The 24,924-nt window shown below is 28.9% G+C and overlaps 1 protein-coding gene and 1 pseudogene across 1 annotated transcript in view; both read left to right on the top strand.

The window, feature by feature from the left end:
- The first annotated feature begins 357 nt into the window (after window positions 1-357).
- Window positions 358-24,924, top strand: part of sip3 (septin interacting protein 3) — a 55,352-nt gene continuing 30,785 nt past the window's right edge. Inside the window, exons 1-4 of the mRNA XM_067263717.1 lie at window positions 358-616; window positions 18,540-18,632; window positions 19,870-20,022; window positions 23,835-23,883. Coding sequence (XP_067119818.1) covers window positions 488-616; window positions 18,540-18,632; window positions 19,870-20,022; window positions 23,835-23,883 — 424 coding nt within the window. The 5' untranslated portion in view covers window positions 358-487. The remainder of the gene's footprint in view (window positions 617-18,539; window positions 18,633-19,869; window positions 20,023-23,834; window positions 23,884-24,924) is intronic.
- On the top strand, window positions 2,967-5,644 carry LOC136969660 (protein GVQW3-like; annotated as a pseudogene).

Raw genomic sequence — 24,924 nt, 5'->3', positions numbered from 1 at the left:
TAACCGTTAAGTAACGCAGTTATATTGAATTTATTTCTTTTCAAATACAATAACCTAAAAGACAATGTTTTAAAACAAAACGAACAAAAAAAAAAAGAGACAATAACCGAATAAATAATTTCAAACCTTTACGTAATCAAATTTTAAACGCACGAGAAATCTAATCCTCAGCAATTATTATTACTTCCGAATCGAAGAAAATATTCATAAAATTATTTAATCAAAATCCTATTTTTATTTAAATAAAATTTAAAAAAACAAAAATTAATTAAAATATTATCACCGAATTAGGTTCGATCATGTTTTTTTATTTTTTTTAATCGCAATTATCCAATCAGACTCGCCACACGTCGCATATTCTATCTGCGCCATCTAGTGCCGAATGGGAGAAACATTCACCTTGGAACAGCTGTAAACCTATAGTTAGAAGATAAGTTAGAGTAATTCGTTTTCGTATTATAAGTTAGTAATAAGCTAATGTGTTGAAATGAGAGCCGCATTGCTAACTATAGGCAGTCTGGTATTGACAATCACGGTTATCGGAAATGCATACTATCAAAAAAATCAGTTCTATCCATCAGTTGTTTATATCACCAAATCCAACCCTAGTATGGCAGTAAGTTGAAATATCTTGCTGTTTATATTACTAATTTTTGTATTTTATATCTTGTTTCATGTCTTTATGTTATCTAATGCACTCATAAATACACTTAGTAGAGAAATATATCAAGAGTCACTATATACAAGTAACATATATATATGGAGTAGTCATCAATTCATCATGTAAATGTTAAGCATAACAAGTATAAATGTCCATTTAGTTAAATTGTTTGATTATCAGAATCAATACTATGAGCAACATATGAAAGAGCATATTAAATGTCCAAACATTCAATATCATATAAACAAAACCGTTCAAATGCTCCTAATAGCAAGGTTGCGGCTGACATTTTAATCTCTAAAACATGAACGTGAACATCGAGTGTTTCATGTTCACGTTTTAGAGATGAAAACATCAGCCGTAACCTTGCTAATAAGTAATTCGTTACTGCTATTCATTTTCTGGAACAAATGAGATTTATGATAGGTGTGTTTCAATACGTAAAATCAATATTGGCTAATGGTAATGTTAAGTGCGTTAATTGATTGGTAGTGCTTTTTTTTTTCTCGAATAGAATGCCAAACTAATTCACACAAATTCGTGGAATTTAGAAAGAAAATGACAATTTAATACACATGATTCGTAAAAGTAGTACCAAAATATATGGATTGAAGTTAAGATGAATTATCCTAATTTTAGTTTGAGGGAAAATGGCATGTAATTTCAGTGTGAGTGAACTGCCGAGATATAATTATTCATTTGACGGAATTGAAATGTCATTGTAAATAAAGTAATTAGTAACATTAAAAAAATTAAGCGATTTAAGAAATTTAATTTATAAATATTCATTTATCGCTAAATTTGTTCGTTGATATAATCCAAAATTATATTTATTGGTTGAATGAATTTGAATATTAGTTTGATGTAATTTATAATAAATATTAACATATACAAACAATATTTTACAATTTAAAATTCCAGAAAATATTCTTGATCTATAAAATTCACTATTAAGTGTATTTAATAATAATAATAATAATAATAATAATAGAGTTGATTTTTATTTAATTTTAGAACTGTTTAAAGTCTGATATATTTTATAAAGTATTATTTTACAAACTGAAGAACTAAAAATTCAATTTGTCATTTGTAACAGTAATTGCACTATTAATTATCCTGTTTCATCACTACTAAACTTTGGAATTTTGGATAAACTGTTTGAATATATATAATAAAAATAACAAATATTATTTTGGAGTCCATATTATATTTCTATATGAAAGATTTACTATTTGTCAGAGGTATTCCATAATGTAAGTTATGTAATCTACAAAAAATGGTAATTTGAATATTTGCATTAAAAAATTAAATAAGTAGACCTATCAGTTTTTGTACAAGAATGCAAGATGTTTTTTTTACTCTTCATTTTCTATCTAAATTTTTACTATTATCTAGAAAAAATATTATTTATTCTATTGTTATATATTTCAACAGATGATATGAATCAGTTTACTGTAAAATTATTTTCAGATTAGAATGTGCTTTTGTGAAAAATTTATTCAAATGCTAATAATTATCAATAAAAGTAAAAAAAAAAAATGATGATTAATTTGTCATAAATTTTCAAAAATTGTGCTATCAATATTTATTTGTTAGCTTATCTTGTCTAGCATTTCTATCTTGTTCTTCTCTTCAACTAATTAAATGAAAAGTAAGATAGGAGAGAACAAATGAATAATGTTTCATTTTATTTATTTAAAAGAAAATGCTTTTCATTAAAATCTTTTAAAAATTTTTTACTTCATGAATTATTCTATTGTGAATTAATGAGTTTGAAGAATTACTGTATTTTACAGCATATAAGATGCAACTTTTATCCAAAAAATAGGCTCAAAAACTTGCTCTATATCTTGTATGTGAAGTTGCAATCTCCCATAGGCTAATGAGCAATTATTTATTGTGACACTGTTATAATGCCAGGCTGCAATTTTTAATCATATTTTTAATTTATTTAATTTAAAATATATGCTCTCCACCTCAAATTATTAGTAGTGGCTTGTCCCTGTATATCACACTTTTCCTTTAACAATAGAGTTGTGCTATTAATGCTATTAACTGCTTTCAGGAGAAATATTTGAATTGAAATAATGTGACTTCTGGTTTGCATCAGAAGTTCGTATATAGTTAATCAGGGCCTGTTCTCCCTATGGTTTCTGTATCTGGTCTCTGATTTCATCTGTCTAACTTTGTTCCTGAGATTAAGGAAAGATGGGCTGGACAGACTGATGACAGTGGTAATTTATAGGTCTACAATTTTTTCAAATTGCAGCCCAATAAGTTTCCCAAATTGTATGTCCTGGTATTCATGATTATCAGGTATTTTAATTGTAAATTCTCTTATATATGTATAGCTATATAGCTAAGCAGATTTTGCATGTTTTGTTAATGTAGAAAAATATTCTACATTAATGGTAAATTTTAATTGTAAATGACATCTTTTAAAGTCTTCTTTTTCTGTGATAAATAAAAGTGTGCATTCTAACTTTATTTTTTTAAACCAGAATACAATAAAAAAAAATTTTGGGGATTTTTCCCAAAGTCACAGTATGGCTTAACCATGCTAAATACTTTTCTTAACTTTTCTGGATTGACATGGACATGTGTCTTATAACTTATGCCTGTGCACATTATATGCTATAAAATACAGTACATATTTATATGCAATTACCTCTAAAACTGGATGAGGGATACAAATACACTACTACAATACCTCCTTAGATCTTTGTCATACCTGACGAAGATCTTAGGAGAAAATTGAAAATGTTAGTTTTTCTAGAGAATTAACCACTGCTGGACTGGATCAAGGTATTGTGGTGGTGTATTTGTATATGGAATAACAATACAATAAAACCTGTCTATGGCTACCACCCACGGTTCCTTCAAAAAGTGGTCTTTTAGACAGGTGGTCATCCAATACAGGTGGAGCTGTATTTACCGTATTTCCGCATGTATTTTGCACACAGATATGGCTAAAAAAGCCATATCTACTCAGCAAAACTCGAAGATGAGCAAAAATAAGCAAATTTTTCAATGATAGAGCTATGAAGTTAATATGGCGTGCCTTCCATTACAATCACATATGGCACCTGGAGGTATGGGAGATATATAAAGCCAGCGTCAAGTGCACCTGCATCAACTTTAAGGATGCGGACTCGGTTGTGCATGTGTGGAGGTACCTGTTCGAAAAATCTGAATGGTGCTGGGCGGAGAGGTGAAACGTGACACTTATGTTGTTTATTTTATGGGCAACACCGTTCTGGCGGTCTGGTGGGGATGACTTTTAGTTCTCAACCTGATGAAGGCCTCAGTGGAGGCCGAAAACGTTAGTTGGTTCTCTATCGTATACAACACTGTGAAAGGTTTTAGTCTGTCTCTCTGTGTTACGCACTACAGTGTTATTAGAAGAAGTCGTTTATTGTGTTTAATCTCATTTTAATTTTAAAAATACTGTATTTTTTAAAAATATTTAATATTTTCTTAAGTTCAATAAAAAATCATTAATTAATAATAATAATGATTTTATTATTTCTTCTCATAATACTATTTCATTACGTCAATGACAATCGCAGAATGGAAAAAGGAAGGTTGCCTGTAAAACTGATTTTTGCGTTAATGTGTTTATTGTTTTTTGAATATTTTGTGTGTGAAAATTACTTGGATATTATTTTTCTAAAAATATCACAGAAATAAGGTAGGTTGATACAGAAACTATTTATTGCATATGTAACACATCACTCAATAAGTCTCCAATCTGATGCTGATCTGGCAACACTGTTGACAGACCCATATGATTTCTGGATAGTACCAACCTTCAAACAATACGTGTCAAAATTTCGTGATATTCTGACAATTATTTTACAAGTTACATTGGTTTTAGTGACCCCAGTTTTTTAATTTTCAAAACAACGGATAAAAGAGAATTTCGTGTGCTGATTAAACATTGGCTTCAACAGTATTTTTCACCATTAAAAAACAAACAGTGGCTTGATAAGCACTATGGAGACTCTGCACCAGGAAAATCAACTGTTATTGACTGGTATGCTGAATTTAAGCGTGGTCGGACAAACACCGATGATGCTGAACGCTCTGGTCGCCCAAAATCGGCAGTTGTTTCGGAAAACAAAAAAAGTCCACAAAATAGTTTTGAAAGACCGTAAAGTGAAGTTGTGTGAGATAGCTGACACCTTAAAGATATCAGAAGGTAGTGTTTTTACAATTTTACATGAAAATTTGAGCATGCGTAAGTTGCTTTCGAAGTGGGTGTCGTGTTTTCTCACACCGGACCAAAAACAACAACGTGTTGACGATTCAGAGCGCTGTTTGGAGCAGTTCAAGCAAAAGGATTTCTTGCATCAGTATGTGACAATGGATGAATCATGGATCCATTATTACACACCTGAATCAAAAAGATCATCAGCTGAGTGGACAGCAGCCGGTGAAAGTCGTCCAAAGCGACCAAAAACTCAAAAGTCAGCTGGCAAGGTTATGGCATCCGTATTTTGGGATGCGCATGGTATTTTGTTCATTGACTATCTTGAGAAAGGTAAAACTATCAATAGTGAATATTACATGGCACTATTGGATTGATTGAGTGTAGAAATAAAAAAAAACGCCCTCACATGCAAAAGAAAAAAGTGCTGTTCCACCAAGACAATGCCCTGTGTCACAAATCGATGAAAACGATGGTTAAATTGAATGAATTACACTTCGAATTGCTTCCTCACTAGCCGCACTCTTCAGATCTGGCCCCCAGCGACTACTGGCTTTTTACAGACATTAAAAAGATGCTCCAGGGAAAGAAATTTGGCTCAAATGAAGAAGTGATTGCCAAAACTGAGGCCTATTTTGAGAGCAAAGACAAATTGTTCTACAAAAAAGGCATCGAAAAGTTAAAGGAGCGTTGGAATGAATGTATCACTTGTGAAGGAGAGTATGTTGATGAATAAAGTTGAATTTCTAAAAAAAAAATTGTTTTTCTTAGTTAGACCGGAGACTTATTGAGTGATGTGTTATATGAGCTTCAAAAATAAATAAAGAAATAAAATAAATTTTATCAAACAATGAGATCAGCCGATTCATTGTATCGTATACAATATTTTATACTCCTAAGGAAAATACTATAGGTCTATGGTAAAATAAATTGTGTTTTCCCACAGTTAAACTTCAAAGCTAAATGCAGTTGGGATAAACTATTTTCACTTTCTCCGATAACTTTAACATGATCTTCTAATGACAGCACTTCGCATTTCTTTTGTTTTTTGGACAATTTCGAACAAACGAATTTCCTTTGTTGCTAGACTAATTCATTAACGCCTGCACCTAATTTCAAGGGTGAGAGAATTGTCTGAGGTGAGTTTGAACAAGAGTTTAGACTAATTCATTATATTAGGAGGGGGAAACGTTGTTGAGATGGGTTTGAACAATAGTTTCGACCAGATATATTTGCGGAAGTGGTCACTTATTACAGTTGTCGTATGTTGTTTCAGATCAAAAATTGATGCCCATGGTCGCATTACACAGGTGGTAGTTTAATACAGGTAACTTATACGAAGACTCTATGTATAAACTATTCGGTGTCAGGAATTTTTGTCCGTCAAATGCAGGTAGTTGCCTAAGCAGTTTTCACTGTACAGTACTTAAGTTAAAGAATATTGCTTCAAGTTAAAAAATATTTTCTGTTCTAACACAAATTATCAAATATGTCACATACTTCTGTTGTTTCATCATATTTACTATATACTATGATACATTTCAACAAGTTTTACAAATTGATATGATAAGTTAATAGATTTTATTGTGGCTGTCCACCATATTTGTTTTTGTATATAGTTGTAGATAACATAAGAACTCTGCTTGTAGTTCTTCTCCCTTCTGTTTTCAACCCTTTCCTATCACATGACACGAGTCTTACTGTTTGTGGGTCCTGATTGGTCAGAATATCAACTATGAAAAGAAAGGTTTTGCGCGAGGGGGGTCCAGGGTAATGGAGTTAAGGAGAGTCACTTTTGGGTTTGTCACCAACGAGAGAAGTCTAATCAAGGAGACCGAGCAGGTTGAGCAGGTTGAGCAGGCAATTTTATTTAATAATTTATTTATTTAATTATAATTATTAATTTTCTTAAGAGATGGCACCTAACATCTACCTCTAGTGACAAATTACTTTGTACCAATCATTTAAGTATTGTAGCTCGATATTTAGGCAATCATTTGGTGATTTATTACATTCTTCATTCTTCTTTCTCTATCTAGTACATAAGTAGTAATAGTTTTAGTTTTGAAGCTGAATTGTGTTATAACTCGCTGTAAGCTGAATTGTGTTATAATTAGTTGTCGCGGGAAGACTGAGTGAGAGTGGAGAATCAGTGTAAATACGAATTCGGTTCTCTATAATGGGCAGACTGAAATCTGTTCCCTATATTCAATTAATAAACACAATTTGACTGCTATTAGCCTTGTCTTATTTGTAATGTATTTCACACATTTGCATTATTATAACCAATATAGTTATACACAGTGTTCTGATTTTAATTTTGCCATAAAAAATGAATAGTTTAAGATATATAAAAGCAACAAGTGGAATCTGGTGGGAAAACTTATCAAGATTTATAGGTTTTTTTTTTGTACTGCAACATGTTGCAGATGCTGAATCAGGAACATAATTGTTCAGTCATGGCTTTGCCACAGAAGAAAGTGCAAATTGTGGTCTGGTATATCTGATAACGTGGCTACCAAGATCTCCAAATCTGACTCATTTAGATTTCTTTCTGTGGGATTATGTGAAAGATATGGTTTATGCAACTTTAGTCAAAGACCTTCAGGATCTTCAGGAGCATGTCATTGCCACTGTGAGACATGACATGCTGCAACCTACATAGAAAGAAATTGCCTACTGTCTTGATGTCACTGTGACTGCTGGATTACATGTAGAGATGCAGTGATTTTTCCCAATGAAATTTGATGATTTTTTGTCTTTCATATAAAATCTTTGGTGAACTTATATCTTTAACCATTAAGTTTTTATAGCCGAATCAAATTGGGTACTTTCAAGCAGGACATCCTATATTTCTATTGTCTGGAATCAAATTTTAAGTAGATTTCAATTAAGATTAGTAATTTGTTTCAAATAATAATTGTATTTTCTTAGTTAATTTTGTTTGAATTCATCTGAGGATAGTAGTATAAACAAAATTTAAGGATTTTGTCAGTGTCACTAATGCAGTTAAAATTTCTTTGAACTAAATTTTTAAAATATCTACTGATCTATTATTGTTTGTTTGTATTTTAGAATGATTTGTTCTTTTTCATGAAACAAATATACAATAAAGCATTGATTTTGAATAAATTTTCATTCTATATTAAGAAATAATAATATACATGCTTTTTAATTATTTACATGTTTTATTATAGACTTTGACAAATAATACAATGGACCTACTGTTGATTTCAAAAATTGTTAAATGTTAATAATAAAAGTAGGCTAACTTTAAGTAAATGAAAGATATTGAGAATGATTTGATACAAGATCTGATGAAGTCTCATTTTTTCCATAGAAATGGAGAAAAATAAAGATATTTTTAGAATTGAATAATGAAACAAAATTTGTACAGTACAACTTCAAACAAAATTAAAATGAAAAATTTAGAGGTTGGCATTAGGTACATCAATTACACATGTAATCCATCACTATTCTTTTGTCTATATATATTTTTTCTCATTGATTATACACTTCTCTCCCACAGTAGCTATTATGAAGTCAGTGACCCATCTTTTAACATAATTAAAAACAATGAAAATAGTTGAATATTATTTATAATTTAGCCTGCTGAACATTGTTGGCATCAATATGTTGTGCATCTATAGAGCTAACCATAAAGAGGAAAATGTAAAGAAAAGATTTTGCAGAAAATATGGACTGGAAACCAATAAAACCTCAGATACTGAGAAGATCTGCTAATTCAAGTATTCTATCCAAAATACGAAGAAGGGCAAAACTTTTATTGAGAACCGAAACACTGCTTGTGAAAAGCAATATGGCATTCTGTATCAAAGTCATGGATGTGATAAATGTGGTACCTTGTCAATTTTCCACTGCAGTTTTGCCATTGACAAATTTTCCACATTGTAAATTCACCATGGACAGTTTTGCTGCCTGTCAGTTTTGCTGTTTAGCAATGTTCCCTTTAATTTTTTTTTTGTAGATAAGCAAAACATATACTTCTCTGAGCAAAAAAAATTTTTGCTGAGCATATATATAAAATCTTATTTTTTTCCTATAAAAATTAAAATAATTAATTATAAAGTAGAGATTAAAATTCATTTTAAAACATACTTCAATACAAAATATTACCTTTTGTCAATGATTTAATGTATTTAATTGAAATATACGTAGCAATAATCATGTTGCAGACAGAATGAGAAATAAGTAAACAACAATTCAAGTCAGTGTGCATGCTCGCCTGCGCGGCACATAAATTCTTGTGCCTGGCAACTATTTGAGCAGTGCACAGCCGTGCAGCTTAGAGGGAACATTGCTGTTCAGCCATGTTTTATGGTAAATAAATACACAGTTTATAAATTGTATACATATTTATTTACAAAATCACAAAAAATAATAAAGCTGGACAGGAAGTAAAGTTTATCACAGAATTTAAATCTGCTTTCTTATTCGCATTTTAACTGATAAAAGAAAAAATTCCAGCCTATAGCATCAATGCTCATTTGCTACATCAATTTAATAGCATCAATACCAACATATACACATCCACAAAATTTTTTTTTTACTTTTTTGGATTCAGGAGGTTTCAAAATTTGGAGATTTGCAAAATAAAGAGGGTCAAATTTGATGCAATTTCCATACTTTCCTTATTATATGTACATAACAGCCAGGAAAGTAAGTCATAATGTTATTGACCTAAATAAGGATATCAGTTATGGATATGCTGTGGATAGTCAGGATATGTCAAATATGTTCTAACTAACTGAGATTTGTGTTATATACTTTTTCAAAAATAATGCAGATGACTTTTCTCCCAAATTAGCCTTTTAAGTCAACAACTTTCAGTAGCCACTTGGGGCAGCAAACTGTCTGCATCAAATTTACAATGCAGCAAAATTACTCTGTGGCAAATCAATCACATGGCAAAATTGTTGGCAGTAAAAATGGAAGGTGGCAAAATTTCCGAAGGCAGAAATGGTAGTGGTAAGATTAGGATTGTAAAATGATATAGAAAAAATAAACTCACACTACATCTTTTTCTTGTTGACTTATTAAGTCCAGAAAATGGTTTTGCAATGAGCATTTGAATACAATTTGCAACAATTGCTTACAATAAGTGTAATGTTGTATTATCTTTATTTTTAATATTTAAAAAATACAAAAGTATTTCTGTTTATAATTACAGAATATGTAAAATACATGAAAATTTTCTTTTCAATAAAAGGTTTATCTTTATATATAAGTGAGGATGTTTGTTTCTTTGTTCACTATATCACAAAAAAACACACAATTGAACCTTAAAAGTAAAATTCCAGAAAAGTTTAATGCACATAAAACACAAACATTTTTGATCTACGTAAGAGATCTTCTTCAGGTTAAAGCGTTCTCAAATGGAACATGGAAAATGGAACATTCTTAAGATTATTTGAAAAATCATATAAAGAAAATCTAAAAATTTTTTTTTATAAATAATTTTCTTTATTGACTGTTCCTGTTGGTATAAAGGTTGCCAGGCATAAGATAATTGTTCTTTATTTTTAAAATTGATGCAATTGTCCCTCTTTTTAGATTTGAATAACTCTGAATAATAATCAATTTTTAAAAAAATTTTTGTTATATGATTTTTCAAATAATCTTAAGAATGTTCCATTTTCCATGTTCCATTTGAGAATGCTTTAACCTGAAGATCTCTTATGTAGATCGAAAACGTTTGTGTTTTATGTGCATTAAACTTTTCTGGAATTTTACTTTTAAGGTTCAATTGTGTGTGTTTTTATGGTATAATATATTCCAGACTTAGTGTTTGAACTGTTTGCTATACACTCCTAGGCTGTTTGACAAATTGCTATGAAACTTTGTAGTTATGTTCAAATACTACTAACTTAGATCATGTCATACATCCCACCCCAAAATATTGATTGCATTTCTATAAATCAATTAATTTTTATTTACATTCGATTTTCTGAGTTACATGTAGCACCATCTATTGGCAAAAATGTTAACAAAATAATTAATTAAATATATAATTCTTACAAAAAATGAATATAATTTTAAAAATATATATATTATATTCACTGAATTACTGCGACAATGATATAGTGTGAAATAGAGCATCATTATGCCATTACTGCAATAGGTAGCACCTAGCACTTGTCTGTGTGGATTGTAGTAGTTGCCCCCGTACATCATACTTTTCCTGTTAGCAATAGAGTTGTGCTGGTTATGTATCTAACTCTGTTTGGGAGAAAATTTTTGTATTGAAATAATGTGACTTTCAATACAAATCAGAAGTTCAAATATAGGTAATCTGGTCCTTTTCTCTTATGATTTCAATGTCTGGTCTCGACTTTCATTTATCTAACTTCATTCTTGAGATTAAGGAAGGTCAGAGATGGAGGAATGACTGAAAATTTATAGCTCTACAGTTTTTTCAAATTGCAACCCAATAATTTTTCCATAATGCAATATTTATGAGAATACACTTCCCTCATAGTTTATATAATCTGTTGCCAAAATTTTAAAAAATTTATCACAAAAACAGTTATTCTAGCATTTTTAGAAGAATTTTTTTTTTTATTTAAACAAGTCATACGAAGTCTTTTGGACATTAAGGTTAGCAACTTTGATCACATGCGGGGCCATCACAACCCATCCAACACGAATCGGTTTTCAAATATCAATAGTAGACCGGTATTAATGAGTAGTTGTTGATCATCTACTACTTTTGGTTAAGTTAACTTCAACTCCCTTCTGCAACAGTTTCTTCTTTCTATTGGACCAGTGGTATTGTGGCATTTGAATAGGAAAATTACATAATATAAGGTTACCAGCCAGCACAAAATATGATTTAACTGGTTTTTGAGGGTGCAGAGTTTCAATATTTGGTCATTTTTTTGAGAAATTTGATTGGTTGACAGATTACTGTTTGATATTCAGCTGCAAATGGCACAATTTCTTAGAGTTAACATTAGGAAAAAATACGATATCTTAAAAAGTTTAAAATGTATTTTCAATTGGTGTCTGCTTGATCAATGAAATTGTGCCATTTCATATAATCCGAGTATCGCAATAAACATGACATTGGTAGGCTGAAATAACCAAACTCTTTATATGGTTTTCGTTTTAATGTTTGCTATTTTATAGTATTTGATTTATATAACTGCAAAGGTTATCTTATGTAAGGGTTTATCACACTGTGCCCCACTCTAACACATTTTAAAAATTCTTTATTCCTCTAATGTACACAATTTAAAGAATTTTTAAAATGTGTTAGAGTGGGCACTCAGTGTGATAAACCCTTACATAAGACAACCTTTATAAATATAAATCAAATACTATAATATAATAGAAAGGTTAGAAGTACAATATAACCTTAACGTTTGTTTTTATTTTTTGCTCTGGCAACGCTGGGCTTACCTGCTAGTGTTTCCTAAATTATGAGTTTTGTTATGGCTTTAATGGTAATCTATATACCTACTATTTCTAACAAAAGAGTGTGCACCTAACACAGTTCAAATAAATATTTTCTGAAAGAATACTAATTATTTGTAAAATGTTAAATATCTGGAATTGTTTATTTCATTATAATGAATATTATAATGAAATAATATGTAAGGAAAAAATAGCTAATTTGGTCCATAATTATGGAAAAAATTGAAAAAAATATTTATTTTCAGTTTAGAGAAAAATTAAATTATTTTCTATCATAGAAAATGTATAAGTTATGTATTGATTTAGGATTTACAAGGAGTTTCATATTTGAGAGATTTTTATATTTTTCTTATTTGCATATTTATTTGTATTTTGTTAACCTTGTATATTTTTTAAGTTTGTTTTTATTTATTGTTAACCATATATTTTTCATGAGTCATTTATTTAATTTGTTTCCTTTAAAATTTGTATTTAGAATACCTCATAAGTTAAAATTTAAATGGAATGTTCTATTCTTGGAACATTTTCTAAAAATGGTTTTAAGAAACCTGATGATGGCTTATAGGAGTAGGCTGAAAACGTTAGTTATTAAAAACATTCTCTCAGCAAATGCATAGCTGTGGTCATAAATTTGTAATTTATCTCAGCTGAGCACGTATGAACCGTAAAATTATACGGTTGAAATTTAAACCATATAAAATATATATTTAGTTTAAATATTGCTTGAACTAAATGCATTTTTAACACTCTTGAACTAGTTAAAAATAAGAATAAAATACTAATAAGTAAGTAATATTTTAAAGATATATTTTAAAATACAAATAACAAACTAAAATACAAAATATACAAAATACCTTGCACATGCAAACCACCAAAAGCATACATTGGAGAAACAAAATGAAGATTGGAAACAAGATTAAAAGAACACATCACGGATTTAAAATATAATAGAATCAACTCTGTTTTTTATGAACATTGCACAACTCATAACTGCAGAATAGATAAAACTGATGTTATAATTGTACACAAAGAAAAAAATTAGTACAAAAGAAAATTTAAAGAAAGCTATGAAATTACTACAGACAAAAATAATATTAACAAGAACCTAAGCATAGAAATTCATAAAAGCTGGTTACAACTATTAAAATAGAATATCTTAAAGAGAATATTTATACAGTTGTAGGCGTGGCTGTGTGCAGCATTCTGGGAGAGAGAAGTTACACGTTGCGAGACATGCGGGGGAAGCAGTCAAGTTAGCAGGGAGGGGAAGGTAGGTGGGAAGACATAGTGCGGAAGGTGCTGGACAGACGTCCATCAGATATAACATATGTTTATTATGTAATAGACTGAAGAGGGGCGAAAGCCTGAAACGCATCTCTATAAGTAAAGGTTATGGATTAAATTGATGAATTATTTGCCAAGTGTCTATAAATTCACCAAGTCGTGACATTGAACCAAGCAAAACAAGAAAAAGAAGACATGGTTTTAACAAAACAAATAAAATCTAACTTTCTTTATTTTGATCTTTAAAGTCACACCTTGTCCTATATGCGAGATTGTCTTATATTTGAGTAAATACAGTATTTATAAATTTACATTCTACACCAGTGTTTTTCAACCACTGGTTTGCAAAAGAATATTTGATCATACTGACATTGACACAGTTGATAATGTGACATTTAAACAGTAATCTAGAGTTACTATATGTACTTTGTTATGTACAACAACTCTAGATAAGTATATATAAACATAAATAAACATAATTCATAGTCACATATAATTACTGTTCCACATAAAATTATCCATAATTTTACCAGTCCATGATGAGAAAAAGGTTGAAAAATACTGCTTTACACTATTTAACATAAATTCAAAGATATAATTAAATGTTAGATAGTTTGGTAATAAGGTATGAAATAGAATTATATGAATATACAAGAGAGTTATATTGCATTTAATAATATACAGTGGTACCTTTTACTTCAAACAACTTGTTTAGTTTGAATGCAAAATTTGATGAAAATTCACTTTGGAGTTTGAACTGTGCATGGAGTAAAAAACTGTATTTGAAACATAAATGCAATCTGTTGTATTCAAGTCATCTCTAACTTTTGCTCTTACATTATGCTTGTATGTTTTTAGTGTTGTTTTTGCTTTATTTTTGGTGTGTTTTGTTATATTTACTGTATTGTGTGTTATTTGTTGATTTTTAACAATTTCTTCCTGCAATTTTTTTTGTCAACTGCTTTTGGGTGCTGCATATGTTTTGCATACTTTAATTCAAAATTTCCCAAACAGAACTTTTTAAACCACATTTGACATATTCAAAGGTTAGGGACATCTTCTCCATGCACATTACAATTGTTTTTACTGTTTGTACTGTGTTATATCACAAATATATAATCAAATTAAAAGCAATGGGATTGGTAATAAACTTCTTAAAAATGTAAATTCTAAAAATAAAATATTTCCAGAGTATTAACATTAACAGAGTAATATACACTTTATATCCAACTTTGAGTAATCTATCAAAGCAGGCAAACCAAATAACAAACTAATACTAAACCTTTAGTTTAGCTTTCTTAAAAAATTCTATTTTCAACAAATCCAATTTAGAATTTACATTTTCAATGTGTTATATCCTTTTTTGAAAGTCATAAAGTGTAATATGCCTGATATGCTTTTTATCCAAAGACATCAGAACTTAGAAAGTCTGTTTTCTATAAGAACTTTTACTCAATTTTGCATAAAATACTTAACACCAGTTTAACAGTCCTATTAATAATTAATGTCTAAGTTGACAAATATATTAAGAATCAAAATAAGGACAATAAGGCAATAATAATTAGACATTAGAACTTGATTACTTCATATTTTGTTTGAATATAGAGTTTAAAGTAAGTTTATTTATAAACAAAGGATAAAATCTCACATTATATATGTTAAATATGTTATATATAATATGTTAAATTTCACAACTGTTATAATTAAATCACACAGCTATGTTAAGATGTCGAAGTCCACAGCCTGTGATCAGTAAAAGCAGTTTTCATTTTATTATGTTGTTTATGTTTTTAGTTATGGTTTTCAATAAATTAAGATATTTAATTGTGTTATTTTTACGTTAAATTATGTGTATTTGCTATTTCAAGTTTATAGAAATGGGTATTGTGTAGGGTCTGGGAATAGATTAAATCACTTTCCATTATTTCTAATGGAAAAAATTGATTCAAACCTTGAACGACTTCCTAGAATGAATTAAATTCCAAGTATGATGCGACTGTATTTTTCATTCCAAATTAGTAAAGATATTTAATATTTCTGCCTAAAAACACCTGTTGTTCAATTAAATATATGTGCCAGAAAAAACAACAGGTGTGTTTGGTCAGATACACTTCTCAACTTCAAGTCCAGACTGCAAGTTCCTTACTGCATACAGTTATGCTCTATGTATTTTCTACATACAGATATGTTGTTCTACAAACATAATAGTCTCATGTTGCATGAAAAGTAAGGAACCTGGGCCTGAGGTTGGGCAGTGAATTGGAATGAAAACATTTGTCATTCAATTAAATATCTGTGTTGGAGGAATAAGGTAGTCTTATTAGTTAGTGTTGAAAAACATTAATTTGAGGTATTATAAATTTCTCTAAGCTGAATATATTTAACTGTTACTTAAAAAAAATTTGCAGATCCTAAAGACAGCTTTCTCATAATTTTTCTTGGACATTTTTTATCTCAGTATTGTTGAAATTTCTTTATCAATAATGAAAGTCATTGCATTAACAATGTGCTTTGTAATTATTTATTGTTGATAGTTTAAAAATATATTTTTTTAATTTATTAAAATATATCCATAGTTAGCAAATATAATTTTGTTTGTTAAATACCATATTCTCACAGTCAAATTTCATTAAGAAAATTTAATAATAGAGGCATCACATTCACTTAATATCAATAATCTGTTGCCAAAAAGGCAGATGTTCTGCACCAAAATGCTGAAAATCTTTTTTTCCATTTTTTTTAAATTTTTGATGGGAGAAGTTATAATGTGTTAAGTTGTCAACCCCACCAACTCTGACCAATTTCCTAAAACATAACTAAAATGCAGTAAAACAACTACAGTATATATAAATAACAAGCTAACACTTGTATTGTAATAACAAGCTAACATGATAAGATGTAAAATGATCGAAACATCACTTCCTTGTCATCAAATAATTAATACAATTGTTAACATGCAGTTGCTTTGTTCTATATGTTGTAGCATAAACATTATTATTTGCCATGCCATATTATCAAAATTCACAGCAATAAAAAAAAATTAATTAGAAAAAAGTGCAAGCAAAAATTTATATTAATTAAAAAACAGGCTGATGTCACTATTATTAGTGACATTATAAAAACATACTTAAGCTTTCTTATGGGAAGTATTGATGTGATGCTCTGATGCTTTTCACAGTGCAATAATATCCAAGATTTGCATTTTCTTTTTTGCAACATTATGCTTTTCAAAATATCTACACATGATTGATGTTCTTTCTAACAATTGTATTTAGAACATAACTCTAGATTTTTGCTGCTTACTTCTCTGTTTAAAATGTTATATTGTGTTTTTGGAACACACACACAAAATTTCCCTGTATAAGCAGCAGCTGAGAAATGTTATATATTGAGAGAAGTGTATTTTCAATGAAAATTGGATATTAAAAAAAACCAAGAAATATTCTACCAGGAAAACATTAATTGGGGGAGACGTTCTGCAGAGTATGCCTGTATATATGTAAAATTTTAAATTTATATAATAATTTTTAAAACCCCAAAAATATAAGAAATGTTAGATGTAAAAGTCATTCACTCATTAGTTCAACTGGTCAGATTATTGAAAAACATTTTCTAAAATTCATATTTGAATATATGTGGCAATTGATTTACATTTTTTGTTATAAAATATTTTTATTATTTAAATGTTTTTTCTAAAGCTATACTTATAAATATTGAATACAGTTGTCAGTAATATTTAAAGATTACTGGTTGGCTGAGGCACTTAGGATATCACCCTACTGTTCTGTGGGATCTGGAATTGAATCTGAGTGAGTAACCTCAGGATTTTCTCATGGGCAATTTGTCCTGAATGTGTCAGGTCATATTCCTCAGCATCTGACTGTCCCCATTGTGGGCCTGACCAAACGTCCATGACAGGTATGATTTTAAAAAGGGCTATCTTAAACCAACTTCACGAAACTCGATAAATTTGTAAAACCAAACAACCACTGGATTACATTAGGCTATTTTTCTGTAATTATATTTAATTAATTACTAAATAATTTGTCCTGCTCTGGGCTATTTTTTTTCTAGAATATTCTAAATTATTTAATAAATATATTAATTTAATTATAATTATTAAATTTAATAAGAGATGGCACCTAATGCCTCCCCTCTAGTAACAAATTATTTAGTAATTCATTAAATATAATTGCAGCCATCTTAATGTTCACAGGACAGAAAGAATGAAAATAAAATAGTTTATATATATCAGAATTGTAATTTGTATAACACAAATAATTAATGTTTTTAAAATTAAAAAAAAATCTGTATAAAGCAAATTGAATATTTCTGTTTGAAGACTATATTAAGTTCTCTATAGTTATATTTAAGAATGAATTAGAACAATGTGTGATAACATACAACATTGATTATACAGAACTTCACTTGTACCATTAAGTGTAAAAAATAAAAATTAACTTTTAAGTGACTTATGATGGTAAAAATATGATAATGTAAAAATGTTTACACAAAAAAATTTTTATTTAAGGTAATTAATTAGTTGATCTCTCTAAGCATAAAAATAATCATTTGTTGAATGCTTATAATAATTGGGTATTGCATTTAAAGTTTTTCAATAGTTTTAATTACCTTAAATTTTAATTTTATTAATGCCAAATGATTACTGGATTACATCAGGCTATATTAATGCTACTAAATGTAAAAATAAAAGTTAACTATTCTAATTTTTACATTATATGAAGTTTTAAATTTCATTATTATTATTGGAATATAATTTTAGATTTGGGAGATTGAATTTGAGCAATTTATTATGGCAAAAATGAAAACAATGACATGTTTTCATTTATGCCATTTGTGTTCTTTTTTTAATATTGTTGATTTTTAATTTTAATTAATTTTTTTTTAGTTTTAATTTATGTTATTTCATTTTAAAATATTTTTTAGGTGATATATCTTCAAGCTTTTGTATTGGTTTTACTGATGGGAAAACTAATGAGGAAAGTGTTTTTTGGTCAGTTGAGAGCTGCAGAAATGGAGGTTAGATTGTTGTTTTAATATTTATAAAGCATAAACATAAATTTATACTTTATTTTTATGAATTCCGACCCTTACTTTAGTCAATGGGATTGCATGTCATATCTATGTTTACTGTAGGTATGCATCAAACTTGGCAGCAAATAGGTCTTTTGGTTTTAAATGTTGAAAAGTAAGAATCAATGGCACATTAGATTAAAATAAATATGGTAAACTGGGGGAAAAATTATTCAAATCTTACAGAATTGTTTTATATTGTATAATGGACATGAATAAATAATTAAAACTTATTAAAATACAGGGTGAACTGTAACTATTGATAATAAATGTGTATGCATATTCTATATCTAAAAATTAAAAGTCCCAATAAACATAGGTTATAAACTTATGTTTATTGGGAACCTGTTCAAGTACAAGCTTGTTTTATTTTCACATATCAAAGATGATGATAAAAGTGATTGCCTATGGTCCATTAAAAAACAGTCAATTTTTTAAGGACCTTTGAGATGTTACAATTTTAAATTGTTTTCATACTGTTATGTAGATCTTTGATACATTTGAATTTATTGTCTGGCTTGGAATGGTGCTGACTTTACATATCTTTGTTAGGCATGAAAATAAAATAAGTTCTAATTCCTTTTCTGTGGGTTTTATGTATGACTTGTTTATTAGGACTTCTAATTTTATGTATAGATTGTGTGTATGTGTGTTTATTATCAACAGATTTCAGATAGTCTCAGATATTTAAATTATCTGTATAGGATAAACTCTCTACAGATAATTTAAATATCTGAAATTGATGTGTTACAATTCATTATGTAAACAATTAAAAGAAATACTTATAATAATGTAAGAAAATAAATTTATCTTTCCATATACAGGATGATTCAAATTAGAGTTACCTTATTCAGCACCTAATGCAGAAAGTGGATGAAAGTGTGAAACTTTGTTAAGTTTGATTTGTACATGTTTCAGATTGTAAGGAAGAGATTTATGACAAAAAAAAAAGTTTAAAAATTGCCTCTAATGGTACTAATCACATGTAGTCTGTCAGTTAGATTTACAAAAAACTTTGTACTCAACTATAATTAGCTTATTGAGGCATAGACACTTATAAGAATTTAGTTTACTTTAAAAGTTAGTGAAGTTTTTTCTTGATACATTAAAATGTAATTTTTCATTGTTTAAAAAAAAATTAAAATTTTTGAATTATTTTTTCACTATTTCTTTGTTTTTTCAGCATCTTATAGAAAGATCATGGTATGCAGTTACCGAAACATGTTTAGCCTTTACTGTGTTCCGAGACGATTTCAGTCCGAAATTTGTAGCATTGTTTACTCTGCTACTATTTTTAAAATGTTTTCATTGGTTGGCCGAAGATCGAGTTGATTATGTAAGTAAAAGATTTTTCATAGTGACATGAAAGTTAATTTTTTTAATGGACACTGTAATTATTAATGTAAACAAACTTACAACATTTGAACATAATTATCATAAATCATTAATTCAAAATGTATATGTTAATTGATCTCTGTATAATAATAAATCTAATAATTATGTGTTTTTCAGTTATGTTCTTTTTGCGATTATATGTTATATGTTAAATATTTTCTGTGCAGTACTTTCTCCATTATAAAACTCTTCAGTTATATATTTTTCGTTTATATGATTTGGTACCCTAAAATACTGTTTTTGTTTGCTTATATGTTCATTTTCAAATGGAAAAATTCAAAGTGATTATTAAAAACAGTGAAAATGAATTATGTGTGTATTCACTTTAGCTTAGTCCAAATGGACAGCAAATCACTAGCAGATGTGGTATAGTTGGTGCAGTGTGTGGTAGCGAGGTAAGGAAAAGGAACTGCTTGGTTGGAATAGAGTTTAATATACACTATACACAGTAGATGTACAAAAGAACAAGAAGGTCTACATAGAACAAGGTCTTCTTATATATGGAAGGATTCTAAGCGCCACCTGGAATGTCCCTAGGAGTGTGCCACAATACTCTCGCCAACAAAATGCAAAAAGCAAAACAAATAATATGTGTTTCTGACAAGTTCAGGAGTTTAGCAATTTGGTCTGCCAGTTGAAAACATTGAATATTTTTGCTTTCCATATTTTGCAGTGTAAACCAATTTTGCTAAGTGAATAAAAATTGCATTTTGGTTTTTCATTCATTTTTATTATTCACTGACAGTATAAGCTGATCTTTAGAATGACCCTTCATTTGTCACATGACTGGCAGCAGGAGACAATTGATGTCCCATACTGTACCAGTATGTGACAAGTCCATTGAAAAACTATGAAACAAAACTTGATCAATTTCTTAAAAGTACATGATTTAATTTTACACTGTTTTACTTTTCCTTTTAAATGTTGTTCAAAGATATACATATAGTAAATTGAAATTTCTATGTTAAAAATTACACTGTGTTGTGCCATACTTTTGTGTTGACTATATTCACTCTGAAAACAATTAAAAAGTTTTATCACTTGTATATTTCTCCCTTATTTTTTTCTCCTTGAAAAAAATGTAAACAGAGTTCAATGTATATTAGATACAATTATTAGATTTGTTTTTCTCAGAATGGCTGATCAAAATTATAATACAGTATATAATAAACAATGATTTTATTTACATATTTTTTCATTGAAAAGTTTTAAATTATAACTGAGTAAATTTAAGAGGTATTATATTAATTATTGGGCTGCAATTTGAAAAAATTGTAGACCTATAAATTCCCACTGTCGTGTCTGTCTAGCCATCCTTGATCTCAAGAACAGAGTCAGATAGATGAAAGATGAGACCAGATATGGAAAGCTTAGGAGCAGGAGTTCCAATTAACTATAAATTATACGAACTTTGGTTTGCACTGGAAACCATGTTATTTCAATTAAAAAATTTTTCCATGAAAGGAGTTAGATGACTGGCAGACTCTATTTCTAACAGGAAAAGTATGATGACACTTCTAATTTGAGGTGGAGAACATATATTTTAAATTAAATAAATTAAAAATATGATTAAAAATTGCATCTTGGCATTACGATTATGGCACAATAAAATAATTGCTTGTTACATTTACATAATTTTCTGATGTGCATGTGTGTGCATGCATGTGCAATTTTCAACAATTATGCATATGTATATGTAAGCTGTATTTAGTTACATATACAGCTTAAGATCATACAGTGGAATGTTGGATTGTGGAATAATTAATGGATTGTGGAATAATGGATTTCTCAGAATAATAGATTTTTTTCCAGATCTCACCAAATCAATGTAATTTTACCTCTTTTTACTGGATCCATAACTGGAGTAATGGATATTATTCTAGCTCCATCTATTTTAAATATCACATGTTTTTCAATGTTTAACTAATATTTGGGTGTTTCCAAAAACTTGTAGTTTGATGATACACTTATTACATCTGGGCTATGTATAATGGAAGAATTGTGAAGTATGAAGAGAATCAGCAGGCTGATACAATTGATGAGGAGCCACCTGGTTAACATTTTGATGCAGGTCCAACTATAATGTCAAAATTTAGTGAGTCATCAAGTGTTTCTAAGTCGTGAAGACCTTCTTGACAAGTTTCAGCATAAATGAACAAGTTATACAGTGCATGACATTACTAATATCGAGTGGCTGTTGTATTCAATAGACAGAAAAGCGGCATCAAAAGAAATCAAAATGGACTAGTTTTTTAACAGATTATGAAGTCAAAGTATGAGCATGCATACTTTGCCTCTTTTTGTGTTTACAGTGTATACAGTTTCTGTTGGTTTTGTCATACACAAGTACAGCATAATATATGATCTGGTAGCATATATGCTTGTATAAAGGATGGAGGCCTGACGAGACTGAATAATTTCAAGTACAAGTATTTCTTACGTGTTGGGGGTTAAAACAACAAATTTTTTTGAATAATGGATATTTTCCTGGGTGTGTATAAATCCATTGTTAATGATATAATGGGTGATTTTTCAGATGCCTGAGTGATTTGTTAAAATGAGATTCTGCTGTATTAGAAATGAACATGATGAATATTTTTATTTAATACTGTACTTATTCTAATGAAAGCACACTATAACTTTTTCAGCTTGCAACTCTGCCATTTATTAGAGGTTGTTTGTTTCCATTTTTTGTGAATCTGGTATGACTATTATTCCAGGGTGACTATTAATGGAATAAATCCAGTAACTTTTTTACACTTAATTATTAATTGAGCAACACACTCACACTTTATATAAACATATTGTAAGAATGATAATCCTGAATAGAATATGCAGTTTTTCAGTTTGCAATAAGATTGATCTTCATCCAATAGATAGCATGCTTACTATTAGAGGGCACTGCCTATAACTTTTTTCATGTTGCAGCAGTACTATTTATTAGAGGGTGCTTACTATGAAATGGTGCTGTTTATTAGAATAATTACAGTATTAATTTTTGAATATACATTTTAATTTTTGTGGATAGATTGATAAAGTTTAAAATAGTAAATGTAATGTTTAATATTTAATAAATTACAAATATTGAATACAGTCAAACCTGTTTTTATGCGCTCTTTTTATGTGCGATTTTTATTTGTGCGATTTTTTTTAATGCGAATTTTTAATTTGTGCGGTATAGTTGGCGACTAGTCTCGTGCGATTCGTCATGTCTTACGTTGACTTATTATAGCTAAATAAACTTATTATAGCATAAATGCACTTATTATAGTAATATTATTGCATGAATATGCGAAAAATGAAATAATTTACTTTTTAAGTCAACAAAACACCACCTGGACAAAAATATGTAAAACAGACGATAGACCAGACGATGCAGTCAAGTGCTGACATCTGTTGTCAATAAATTCTATTTCGTACGGTTTTGAGTTATTTTCTATGTGAGACTTCTTTTATGCGGTCCCTATTGACCGCATAAAAAAAATATTTTTTAATTGTGTCGCGAAAACTATTATTTACAGCCATTCGTGAAGTTTCGTGAGATTTTTTTTAATGCGTTTTTTTTTAATGCGGTCCCTATCCCCTGCATAAAAACAGGTTTGACTGTATTTGTAATTTTTTAAATAGAGGATGCTATAAATATGCAAAAATTTGAATTCAAAGCAACAAAAATGTATTTTCTGTTTATTTTTTGAAATGAATTATTCTTTGCATGTTCAATAAATCAACACATGATCAAATTCTTTCTTTCAGATGGAACGAAGTCCAGTAATATCTTGGCTTTTTCATATTAGAGTGATTTGTAAGTACATTTGTTGTTTTATTATTATTATAGTGTAATTTAAATGTAATAACTGGTTGATATTAATGTCAAGTTAGATCAAAGTCAATGTTATGTTGGACTGAAGTCAATTCAAAACTACTACCATCAACTGTTTTATGAAATTTATGTATTATTAGTGGTATATGTGACTGTAAAACATGTATAATGTGTGATATATTTAATATTGCTGTTTTTTGTTATGAAAATGTGATTAACATCTAATGTTTCTAGATTTTTATATAGTGTTTGTAGTATGTTATTTGCAGAGAACTACAGATAAAATGAATAATTCATACATTTTTTTATGGGTTTTATTTCATGAGCATGTTCTGCATATACAAACATCTCTAAACCCAATATTTAATTTAATTATAATTATTAAATTTAATAAGAGATGGCACCTAACACCTCCCTCTAGGACAAATTATTTAGAAATTAATTAATTAAATATAATGTGCAATCATCAGAATACAATAACAGTCTTTCTTCACAGACAACCTTTTATTGTAGGTCACACCTCTGCTGAATTATGCAAAACAGTTAAAAAAACATTAACTGATGATAAGCCAATTACAAAATATATACACAGTTTTAATTAAAATGGCTGACAGTGTTTTTAAAAAAAATTAAAAATTCAAAGAAACTAAATCGTCTTCTTTCTGCCATAAAAAAAATACTGTCAGTCATTTTAATTGGCTTATCATCAGTTAATGTTTTTTAACTGTTTTGCATAATTCAGCAGAGGTGTGACTTACAATAAAAGGTCATCTCTGTGAAGAAAGACTTATTGTTTTCTGATGAATGGACATGGCATAAAGAAGACAATTTAGTTTATTCGGATTTTTATTTTTTAAATTAATTGTACTTATACCTATCTCTTAATAATTTTAATTACTGGTGAGTGGCCATAAAATGAAAGTTGGCTCAAAATGCATATAATAATGTATGTAATCAACCAATATAAATATAATTAAATTCTACATTTTGGATTATTGAATTACCTATAAAGTTCCTATACAC

This window comes from Centruroides vittatus, unplaced genomic scaffold (genome assembly GCF_030686945.1).
Source record: "Centruroides vittatus isolate TY-2023 unplaced genomic scaffold, ASM3068694v2 contig_18, whole genome shotgun sequence".
NCBI lineage: Eukaryota > Metazoa > Arthropoda > Arachnida > Scorpiones > Buthidae > Centruroides > Centruroides vittatus.
Note: the sequence above shows the minus strand (reverse complement) of the source record. Positions and strands in the feature narration are given on the sequence as shown.